The sequence below is a fragment of the Pristis pectinata genome, chromosome 20 (assembly GCF_009764475.1).
Source record: "Pristis pectinata isolate sPriPec2 chromosome 20, sPriPec2.1.pri, whole genome shotgun sequence".
NCBI lineage: Eukaryota > Metazoa > Chordata > Chondrichthyes > Rhinopristiformes > Pristidae > Pristis > Pristis pectinata.
The window spans coordinates 7,751,929-7,764,485 of NC_067424.1; the positions used below are offsets into that span (position 1 = coordinate 7,751,929).

The following is a 12,557-nucleotide window of genomic DNA, read 5'->3' on the forward strand; positions in this document are numbered from 1 at the left end:
GGGAGCTTTCCGATTGGCCCTAGCAGGTTTGCTTTGAACTTTGACTTCTGAGTAGGTGACATTATCCTCATCAGTGACGGGGTGCCCTGCTCTCCACTTCTTTTGAAATTGCACTGCTGAATACATGATACCATTATCCTTGTTAGCCAACTGGGAAGCTGCCTCATTTTTTCGAAGATGCCGCAGATTTGCATAAACGATGCTCCCTTCCTGTGCCTCCTTAAACATACAAGGAAAACAAGATCCGATTTACATCTGATGAATGTGAAGATGCAATGCACCGTTCTGAGCAAAAGTCTGTTACAAAGCAGATCTCAAACTATTCACTGGATTCAACAAGCCATGGATGGTATTTACCTTGAACACAAGCTTTTCACCTGCATTAACTTGTATTCTTCTCTTCCCTGTGTGCTTATTCAGTTTCTCTTTAATACCTCTTTGTGTTCACCTCATGTTAACTAACTCCACAATCTCACCACTAACTGGGAACAGTTGTTCCTCCAGAATTTCTGACTGCATTTATTATTAATTATCTTATATTTACAGCCCTAGTTCTACTCTTACCTGCAAGTTTAAACATCTCACTGCGCTTTGATGGTTTTGCAGCCCCCTATCAGATCACCCTGTTTTTCTTTCTTTTTTCAAATGAGCCCCGGCCCTGTCCATCAGTTTGTAGAATTTAATTTTCCAGACTGTGTGATAACAGCTGATGATTCAGTATCAATGCCAATAAATCAACAGCTTCTACATCCAAATGCACAACAATAACCTCATGTAGTCATGGAACACCCTCAACAGAATCAGAAGCAGATTTATTATCACTGACATATGACATGAAATTTATTGTTTTGAGGCAGCAGTACAGTGCAAAGACGTAAAAATCTATAAATTCCAAAAATAAATAAATAGTGCAAATAAAAAGGAATAATGAGGTAGTGTTCATGGGTTCATGGACTGTTTAGAAATCTGATGGCGGAGGGGAAGAAGCTGTTCCTGACCGACACAGTAAAATGGTCCTTGGTGCTTCACAGGTGTGCAGTGAGAGAAAATATTGAAATTGAACTTGGCAATTATTAGGACAGGGTCAAAAACCTTGCTGGTTTACTGGCAAAATGATTTCATGGACCACATGAGAGGACAGACGTGTAGGTGTTCAGAGAGTTAAGTCTCGTGTGGGGATTGGGCAGCTGAAGCTATGCTGCTGGTGGTGGGATTAAAGACTGGAGCTTGCAAAAGAGGAACACACGGTCCTCAGAGGGTTTTAAAGGTGGAGCTTTGGAGAGTCGGCTGATGTTAATTGGAGAAAGGATGTACAGCCACAGCAGAATCTTTCAACAATCTCAGTCGCACAGTAACCTTTTGGAAAGTGAGAGGTTGCCGATGAAATAAAAAGATTTGAAGCTAATTGACAAGATTGGCTCAAATTATTTAATGAGGGAAAATGTTCAATCGATTGGTGTATCCAGTTGAAAATTAATGAGGTAATAATACAGAACAAGTCTGCTGCACATTGTGGAAAATATCACTTACCAAGATTGTTGACAATAGACTTAAGAAACAATAAAATGTTCAGAGTGGTGTCAGGATTGTGGGATAGAGTGAGAAAGTGGGTGGCTGAGGTCAGTCCATGCACAGAGAACAGATGAGCTAGTTTCCCCGAATGGATTTGCCGTTTTTTTTCTGATTTTGCATCAGTGTTTGGAACCCACTGGAAATATTTGAAACGTTGATGAAGTCAATGAACTGAAAGATGGGGTTACACAATGAACGACATCCCTTCTCTAACTGTAGAGCCAGGGCCAATTTCACTTTGTGTCCATTAGGAAAAACAAAAAAGATTGGAGCCACTCTGAAGATTAGTCAAGTAAAACATCAATGGTTGTACGTAAGGAATAGCAAGATAAGTGCAGATGGGAGGGTGAAAGGACCAGAAAGATATGCTGATTGGGTTCAATGAAGAGGGCTGGGGGAGGATTGTGTGTAGTTTTAACATTGGAATGGACTAGTGGAGCTCAATGGCCTGTGTAATCCGATGTAATTGAATTTTTTGAATTCTTGAAGATTCAGACAATTCATACTTTACATTCTTACCTGGGTTTTGTTCTTGTCTCCTCTGTGAGATGTGTTGGACTTGGATTCCTGGAAAATACAAAGTTTGATGCTGAAAGGTCTTTTTCAGAATTAAGTTGAAACATGCTGCATTGCAGAATCATGAGCACCACAATTGTGCCACAGCACGATTCCCCACAAAGAGCAAAAATCCGCTCTTCTGCTTTGGTTCCTACACATAATGTTCAGAAAGGATCAGATTCCCTGTGTTCTACCCATCCATCGCCCACCTTCACTGCTGCTGAAAACTAACACGTTTTCCCTTTTTTCCCAGTTCTGATGACGGGTCTTGGATCTGAAATTTTAACTCTGTTTATCTTTCCACAAACGCTGTCTGGCCTGATGAGTGTTTCCAGCATTCTTATTCTTTTAATTTCAGAAAACATCTCACCTTCAGCAGGTGATGGAGCAGAGCACCTGACAATACTCACACTGCCCCATGAATATCCATCGATCTCTCCAGGGCTCTGTGTCAGATTGTCCCTCAGGCTAAAGGAACAAATTACACAAAAAACACCCAATCTTCCAAGTGGCCACAAAACTTCCTTCCGAATTCAACACTGAGTTCCACACGATTCTGCTCTTACCACTTTCCCCACTGCTGGGCCCACCACTTATTCTGCATTAATCCCATTGCCACTCAGCTTTTGCCTCACACAACAAAGGTCTATTTAAAAGACACATTATCATTTCAACACAGTGGACACGTGACTAAATCTGCAGCAACTTCTTCCAATGAGAACAGGGAGATTTCTCCAGTGAAACACAGCGAGCGGAAAGATAGATAACAGATACATTCTGATCATTTTTGTCATAAATTTACATGAGAGCAGGATATTTACACATACATCGTTCTGCTGATTACAACTAATAGAAGGTTGTATAGAGAAAACAGTTCAGTGAACCTTCAACACTTTCAAATACAACATCTAATTCCCCAAAGCTCGGTCCAACAACTGAGACCATCTAAATCTTACATCAACCCAACCTGTTAGTTCTCATGCAGCTCTGCCATTCCACACTCAGGTTGAGTTTCCATCCCCTGATAATGGCTGTCACCCAGTTACAGTGGTAGCATCATTATTCATTCATGCTCTGTATTCCAGGACATGAGCACTGTAATCCTGGGTTTTTGTTGACTGCAGCCAAATAAAATCTCTTAGAGTTATGAGTGTAGAATGGCAGAGTTGCAAACTGTTACATACATCACCAAATTATTAAAGGTTAATAGAAACTCACCCCTGTTTTTTTGCTTTAGGTACCAAAGTAGGCAAATGACAAGCACGATGAGAAGAACCCCAGTGACACCGAGCACGGTTATGCAAATGATTCTGTGGTACAGAAAATAGGAAAGGGTCAGCCCTGGTTCACCATTGATTCCTGGTCATTTATGAAGAGTAAAAGTCTGGCATTTACATGGAACGTGTCGTGACCCCAGGATGTGTGCAGCCCAGTAACTGATGTGCAGACATTATTGCAGTGTGGGAAATGCAGCAGCCAAACTGCTTACAGGAAGGTCCCACGAGCAGCAGTGTGACAATGACCAATGGTAGTGGTGGACGTTAAAGGGTAAATATTGTCCGGGCCATTCGGGAAACCTCCCATGCTCCTTCACAAACATTGCACAGGATCTGTTACGTGCATCTGAAAGGAATAATTGGAGGCTTCTTATCTGACAGATAGCACTGCTGACCATGCAGCCCTCCCTCAGTGTTGAGTGGAGTGGTCGCTAATGAATTTACTCAAGCATTTGTAGCTGGATTTGAACAAATCACTTTCTGAACATGGCTGTAGAAGCCAGCTCTAACGTCAGTGGAAAAGCCCCCCATAGCTGGGCCATTAAAACATAAATCCCATCACAGGGGAGGGGTGAAGGGGTCAGAACATGCCAGGCCCATGAATTTGCTGATAAACCATTGACATTGTCTAAATTGCTTCCATCAATACAATCGGCTGTCCCACCTGTCAAAACTGTGAAGGTTTATAATTGGCAGAGGATATTCAAAACATAATAAAAATCAATTAAAAAAATGAAAATTATTGTCAATGTCCAAAAAATAAATAATGAAATATGCTTGAGCATTTGTGTGTGAGAATCAGTACAGTCACAGGGAGGTGCTGGGGCAATATGCTCACACCTCACTGCAAGTTTTCACAGCCCAAGGACCTAATAAAGGAAAGAGTGCACTTGCTTAAAACCAGCTCTCACCCCAAGGTTGTCAACAACTCCACGTCCACCAAGTTTAGCACTGGTCTGGATATTGACTTTTGTAGATTTAGTGATGCCTGGTCAAAATTTTCTCCCCAACTGGACTGTGGAACATCGACAAGAGATGTAGAAGAAGGCCCACCATGACCGTCTCAGGGCAAACAGTAGGATGTCTTGTGCTCTCCTTCCAGGAACACGTTTCAGGAGGAGACACTTTCAGTAGCTGCAGTGACTGAGATTGAGACTTTGACCAACCCTGCAAGGTGTTGCTCACAAACAATAACAAGTACCCTAGCTTTAACCCATAATTTACCAGGAACTTCCACTCAATGCCACACCAGAGCAGGTCACAGAAAGGCAAAGCAGCATCACTGAGGCTTGGCTAATACCATGGGATGAGGTTAGTGACGGAGCAGTCATGGTGAATACTGCAGGGAACACCCTCTGAGGGATGGGAAATGGAGGAACTTGGTCTTATTTCGCAACAACAAACATAAGACAGCAGTGTGTTGTAAACCTGGTATTATTTCCCCTCTGATGACCTGCATTCCAAATTAATAAATGGTTTTCAACTTCTATGCCTAAATTATTGAAGAATATTTAAGGAGATGTCTTTCTTTGAGTTTTAGTCTTGAAATATGTACAAAAGCATCAGGTGTACTCATTTCCCAACATTTGGTTTCACTGAAGTGAATACTCTCACTGACATTTAACACCAGTGAAAGACAAATTTCTCCCCCGACCGGCACTATTTGGAAGCAGAGTCAATCAAACCATCAGCACTGAGAACATTGTACTTTACTCTGGAGATGGAGTGGGTGATTCCCCTTGTGCAGTTGTTGTTGATTCTGTCATAAACGTTTCACAAAAATACTTGGAACCTGTTAAGACAAGGAAATAAAATTGAGTTTCAACTGCTCTTCACTTCAGTAAGTAAGGGAGTACAATTGTTAAACAGAAAGAGCCTTGAACATGAACCAAAGGTGATCTGTTGGAGCACGTACAGTTGTGAAAATTACTGGACAATACAGATGGTGTTATCAATGAAAAGGCAAGTCCTTTTAAAAATAATGGACAAAAAGCTGTCTCATCTGCATATTGAACTGTTGTCCACTATCATTGGCTCCCTTGCACTCAAGGCTGGCTTTGTGAGCTTATAGCAGTGACAAGAAACCTCACCCACTTGCAGAGGTATCACAAAATCTTAACAGCAATTTTCTGTGCTTCTAAGTATCCTGATGGTGTTGCTGGTCAGAGAGGTTCCACAGCCCCATTGATCATTCAGATATTTGAATAAAATGGGTGTTTATGAAAGATTTATTCAAAGTGAAAGAAATAAAAGAAACCTTCCCATCTCAGACCTAATTGATCAATACCATCTTGGTACTACTGCCCCCAATCTAGCACCTGAAGACTGATGAAACAGCATCTTCGCATGAACTCCATCTATCCCTCACGGAATACTGAGGGTATCAAAGAGGTCACCCCATAAATTATGTCTCACAACCAAAATTAGTGGAAGTAATATATCCAAGGAGGAAGAGTATATAATGGCCGGAAAGATCAGCAAACCTGAGGATTAGTAGTTTAAAGTTCAGCAAAGCATGAAAAGGAAATTGATTAAAATGTTGAAAATAGTGTTTGTCAGTATAATTACAGTGAACATGTACATTGACTGTAAAATTTAATATTTAAAATTTAAAATGGGGAACAAGAAACACAAAAGCAATTCAATACTTTCTTTGGATCTGCATATGGTTCACTTTCACCATTTTTCTTAATTGCAATGCCAGGCTGACTGGGCAGTAATCTACTCATTTCTCCCGACAACCTTTTTTGAACAGTATAGCTAGCTCCCCGAGAATCCAGTGGAAATGAAAATGAAAATGAAAATGATCAGATATGAATATTATTTCTCGGGCTACTCCCTTGAGAGTCATAGAGTCACAGAGCAATACAGCATGGATACAGGCCCTTCGGCCCAAACACTCCATGCTGACCACAGTGTCCACCCATCTAATCCCAACTTCCTGTGTTCGCTCCATATCCCAATAATCAAAGCCTGTCTATTTACCGCTCCAAGTGCTTCCAAAGTGATACTGATGTACTTGCCTCAACTACATCTTCTGGCATCTTATTCCACATACTCACTACCTTCTGCATGAAAAAGTTGCCCCTAAGGCCCCTTTTAAGTCTGCCCTTTCTCACTCTGAACCTATGACCCTTGTTTTGGACTCCTCTACCCTGAGGAAAAAACTGTTATGATCCACCTTATTTATACCTTTGTTAGTTTTACCCATTCGATATATCCATGCTGTATTGCTCTGTGACTCTATGACTCTCAAGGGAGTAGCCCGAGAAATAATATTCATATCTGATCATTTTCATTTTCATTTTCATTTCCACTGGATTCTCGGGGAGCTAGCTATACTGTTCAAAAAAGGTTGTCGGGAGAAATGAGTAGATTACTGCCCCTCATTCTCCAATGCTCCAAGGAATAAAGAGCTTGCCTGCTCAACCTCTCCCTTTAACTCAGGCCCTCTAGTCCTGGCAACATCCTCATAAATCTTCTCTCCCCTCCTTCCAGTGTAGCCATGTCTTTCCTATAACAGGGTGACCAAAACTGTATACAATCTTCCAAGTGCAACCTCACAAAAAACTTATACAACAGCAACAAGTCCCAACTCCCAGACTCAGGGCCCTGACTGATGAAAGCCAGCATGCTAACCGCCTCTTTCACCACGATGTCAATCTGTGACATCACTTTGAATGATCTATGCACTTGCACTCCTAGGTCCCTCTGTTCCAGATGACTCCCTCGTGCCGTACCATTCACTGTATAAGTCCCACGCTGGATTGACTTTCCAAAATGCATCACCTCACATTTATCTGTATTGAAATCCATTTGCCACACTTTGGCCCACTTCCCGAACTAATCAAGATCCCCCTATAATCTGCAATAACCTTCTTCATTATCAATAACACCTCCTAATCTTGTGTCATCCCCAAATTTACCAATTAAGGATTATGCATTCCCATCCAGATCATTTAAAAAATAATGAATAATAATGGTCCCAACACCAACCCCTGTAGAACACCGCTAGTCAATGGCCTCCATTCTGAGAAACAAACTTCAACCACCACCTACTGCTGAGCTAATTTTGAATCAATTGAATTAGCTCTCCCTGGATTCCATGGGACCTAACCTTCCAGACCAGCCTGCCATGTGGGACCTTGTCAAAGGCCTTGCTAAAGTCCAAATAGACAACCTCCGCTACCTTACCCTTATCTACCCTTCTGGTTACCTCTTCAAAAAACACCAAAGGGCTTGTCAAATACAATTGCCCATGCACAAAGCCATACTGACCCCTCCTAATCAGACTTTATCTATCCAAGTGCTGGTATATCCTGTCGAGCAGAATTTGCTCCAGTAACTTCCCCACAACTGATGTCAGGTTGACTGGCCTGCAGTTCCCTGGCTTGTGCATGATAATCATCTTAAACAATGGAATGACATCAGTGAACTTCCAGTCTTTGGGAACTTCACCACTGGCTAACAATGAAGCAAATATCTCTTCACGCATCTCTGCAATTTTTTCTCAGGCCTCCCACAATACTGCTGGCACCATCGGATTCAGGACCTGTATGATTGCAGCATGTTATTCCAGTTCCTATATTCAAATCCTCTTTCTCTTTGAAGGTCAGAACACAATTTGCCTTTTTCATCACCTGCTATACCTGCATGTTTACCTTCAGCAAATGGTGTTCAAGGACATCCGAGACACAATATAGTTCGCCTTTCTGACGCTTGGGACATCCAGATAATAATCTGCATTTTTGATGTTGCCATTGTCTTAACAAGCCTAAATTTTTGCCCCTGTGTTGCTGATTTACTAACGGGGGGAAACAGTTAGATCTGATTCAAATTATCCAAACCCCCAATATCAGTGAATGCTTCTGACATAACCCCACCCTGTCTAATGATGTTTCTTTCAAACTGCTCATTCAAGGATTCATTTGAGCTCAATTCTTCTGTACTCTCGCCTGGAGTCTCAGTGAATGAGGGCACACATCTCACAATCTACCAGGAAGAGGTATGTTGATTTTCAAGACACAGCCATTTGGGATCCGATTTAACTCTAGGTAAATCCTGGAGTTTTTTCAACAAATATCTGCTTAGATTTTATGATGCAGTCAATATTCCACAAAATACAGCACACACAACTGTTTATAAATTCAGACAGAGCAAATATGGATATCAGGTGTTTATCATGGACAGAATTAAATTAATGAGCAGAAACATAACCAGATGACATACATTCACACCGAGCTAGCAAAGGCAGATCGGAGGTGGGAAACACTCTGGCGAGGGACTCACATTTGAACTGCTGTGCCTGAAACATTTTTATTCTCTGCAAAGTGGTGACAAAATACAGTCCAGGTTCCTGAGGGCATTTCAAAAAACACAACATCCAGCACAAATCATTCATTCAGTTGCACTCCATTGACCATCATTAAGAGGCAATCCCCCCACCACTTACCCAAGCTGTTGACTTCAATCACATTTCTGCAGTTCCTGACATTGTTGCAGATGGACACATTGACCATTTCACTGGATTTTGTTCCATTAGCGTTTGAGGCTGTGCAATAATACTGATAATGTTGGTCTTTCAAGGATTGACAATGTAGATCCAGTTTACTGGTATTTGAGATGTTTGAAACCACCGACGGAGTCTTTTCATGCCATGCATAGGTAATGGGAAGGGATCCCTGGATGGACTCACAGGTCACTGTCACTGAGTCCTCACAATATGAGGCATTTGCCACTGACTGAAATCCGAGCACAGGAACAGACACAGGTTCTGTGGGAAAGGATCAAACATTCAGACACTGAGTGAACATCTGACAATCAAACATTCCCTAATTATAAACACTGTATTTCAGCCAGGACCCGCAAGGTAGGAATCTCATCAGCTCATCTACCTCTCTGTGTCTCTGCATCACGTGTCTGCCATTATCACAGAACATAGAACATAGAACATAGAACAATTACAGCACAATTCAGGCCATTCGGCCCACAAAGCTGTGCCAAACATGTCCCTACCCTAGAAACTACTAGGCTTACCCATAGCTCTCTATTTTACTCAGCTCCATATACCGATCGAACAGTCTCTTGAAAGACCCTATTGTATCAGCCTTCGCCACCATTTCCGGCAGCCCATTCCACACACTCACCACTCTCTGAGTAAAAAACTTACCCCTGACATCTCCTCTATATCTACTCCCCAGCAACGTAAACCTATGTCCTCTTGTGGCCATCAATTCAACCCTGGGGAAAAGCCTCTGACTATCTGCCCTATCAATACCTCTCATCATCTTATACACTTCTATCAGGTCCCCCCTCATCCTCCGTCTCTCTAAGGAGAAAAGGCAGAGTTCCCTCAACCTGCTTTCATAAGGCATGCTCCGCATCCCAGGCAGCATCCTTGTAAATCTCCTCTGCACCCTCACTATGGCTTCCACATCTTTCCTGTAGTGAGGCGACCAGAACTGAGCACAGTACTCCAAGTGGGGTCTGACCAGGGACCTATAGAGCTGCAACAATACCTCACGGCTCCTAAATTCAATTCCCCGATTGATAAAGAACAATACACCATATGTCTTCTTAACCACAGAGTCAACCTGCCACTTTGAGCGTCCTGTGGACTCGGACCCCAAGATCCCTCTGATCCTCCACACTGCCAAGAGTCCTACCATAAGACTATATTCCGCCAACATATTTGACCTACCAAAATGAACCACTTCACACTTATCTGGGTTGAACTGCATCTGCCACTTCTCAGCCCAACTCTGCATCCTATCGATATCCCTCTGTAACCTCTGACAGCCCTCCAAACTATCCACAACACCCTCAACCTTCGTGTCATCCGCAAACTTACTAACCCACCCCTCCACTTCCTCATCCAGATCATTTATAAAAATCACAAATAGTAAGGGTCCCAGTACAGATCCCTGAGGTACACCAGTGGTCACCGACCTCCACTCAGAATACGACCCCTCAACAACCACTCTTTGCCTTCTGTGGGCCAGCCAGTTCTGGATCCACACTGCAATGTCCCCTCGGATCCCATGTCTCCTCAACTTGGCCATAAGCCTCGCATGGCGTACCTTATCAAACACCTTGCTGAAATCCATATACACTACATCTATGGCTCTCCCTTCACCGGTGTGCTTAGTCACATCCTCAAAAAATTCAATCAGGCTCGTAAGGCAGGACCTGCCCTTAACAAAGCCATGCTGACTATTCCTAATCATATTATACCTCTCCAAATGTTCATAAGTCCTGCCTCTCAGGATATTCTCCATCAGCTTACCAACCACTGAGGTAATACTCACAGGTCTATAATTTTCTGGGCTATCCCTACTCCCCTTCTTGAATAAGGGAACAACATCCGCGACCCTCCAATTTTCCGGAACCTCTCCAGTCTCCATGGACAACAGAAAGATCATCGACAGAGGTTCTGCAATCTCCTCCCTCACCTCCCGTGGCAACCTGGGGTACATCTCATCTGGTCCTGGTGACTTATCTAACTTGATGCTTTCCAAACGATTCAGAACCACCTCTTTTCTAATATCTACATGCTCAAGTTTTTCAGGCCACTGCAAGTCCCCACTACAATCACCCAGATCTTTCTCCGTGGTGAATACTGACGTAAAGTATTCATTAAGTACCTCCGCTATTTCTTCCAAATCCATACACTCTTTCCCACTGCTGCACTTGTTAGTCCCTATCCTTTCGCATTTCATCCTCTTACTCTTCACATACTTGTAGAACGCCTTGGGGTTTTCCTTGATCCTGCCCACAGCAGGATTCCAGGTCAGGACAGCAGTGATGACACTGAGGATGTATCAATGTGAAAATCAGGGCTGCAACTTCTGTCCGCAGCAGAGAGCCAGTCACCAGTGGCACCCAGTGGTTTGACTCTGGAAGGGCAACAGGTTTGAGGGAGTCCTGGAGAACCTCACCATCATGTGAGTGCATGAAGTTGTCAGATACGTACAAGTGAATGATAACTCTAAGGAGAGAGTGTAATTGTGATTGGTTTCGGTGACCTGCAGCAGGAAGGGAACCCTTTGGTCCAGATAACTACATGAAGCCAACAAGGGATCATGTTAGGTTGGAGAACCCAGAAACCTAGGGACCTACAATGCCACCTAGAATTTAATAGGGGGATATGATTATTATTGATATACAGAAGAATCTTGTGGAACAGGTCCATAGTTCGCTGGAAGTAGCAACACAACTAGATATGGTGGTAAAGAAAGCATTCAGCATGCTTGCCTTCATCATTCCGCACACTGAGTATAAAAGTGTGGGAGCAGATCTGAGAGAGCTTTAGCATAATCAAATACTCTGGTCATTGAGGGTCAGGTGGTTGGGAGTCAGGACTGGAGTCAACAGAGATTTAAAGAAATAGAGAAACAAGTGTGTGTAAGGAAAGAATAGACATGCCCATACACATGGCCACAGAACCAATACGATGTCTAAAAGTTATGCAAGGAACTGGGGAACAAGTTGTATTGCAAGATAACCAACAGCTGCCATAATTCTGGACACCAACACTGAATAAAAAGAACCTGAGTCAGGAACCTGGAGAAACATCGAATCCCAGCCAGGTTCATCTCGAGCGAGTACTATCCAAATACAAGTCATGGGTTTTGAAAGCTGTGCAACTAAATCATTCATTGTGTAACTAGAGTTGATGAATCTTTTTAGAAACTGCACAGTGAATCTTTGAGTAGTTTGAATTAATTGCAATCAAGAAACAAGTATTGTGATAAGACAAAGTCATTGACAGGATTGCTTTATCATGTGGTGTATCTAACTGGCAACTGCAGAAAGGAAGTGAGGCTTTGGAGAGGCTGCAGAAAATATTCACCGGGACATTGTCTGGATTGGAGCGTACTGGTTAAAAGGAAAGGTTGGAAACTTTGGACTTTGTTCTCTGGAGCTTTGGACACTGAGAGGCAACCTAATGGAAGTAAATAAAATTATGAAGGGTACGGAGAGGGGAGATAGAGTTATTTCTCCAGCCACAAACATCAATACTGAAGTAAATACTGGAGGGCAGAGGATAAAGTGAGAGGGGGAGGATTAAAGGAGATTCAACACATTTAACAGGAGTTTAGACTGACACATCGACAGGCAGGGAAAAGAGGGAGACACAGGAGACTGCAT

General features: G+C 42.7%; 1 protein-coding gene across 1 annotated transcript in view; it reads right to left on the reverse strand.

Moving 5' to 3' along the window:
- The window catches only part of LOC127581021 (uncharacterized), a 151,421-nt gene that overhangs the window by 81,748 nt on the left and 57,116 nt on the right, over positions 1-12,557 (reverse strand). The window contains exon 11 of the mRNA XM_052035079.1: positions 8,860-9,180. Coding sequence (XP_051891039.1) covers positions 8,860-9,180 — 321 coding nt within the window. The remainder of the gene's footprint in view (positions 1-8,859; positions 9,181-12,557) is intronic.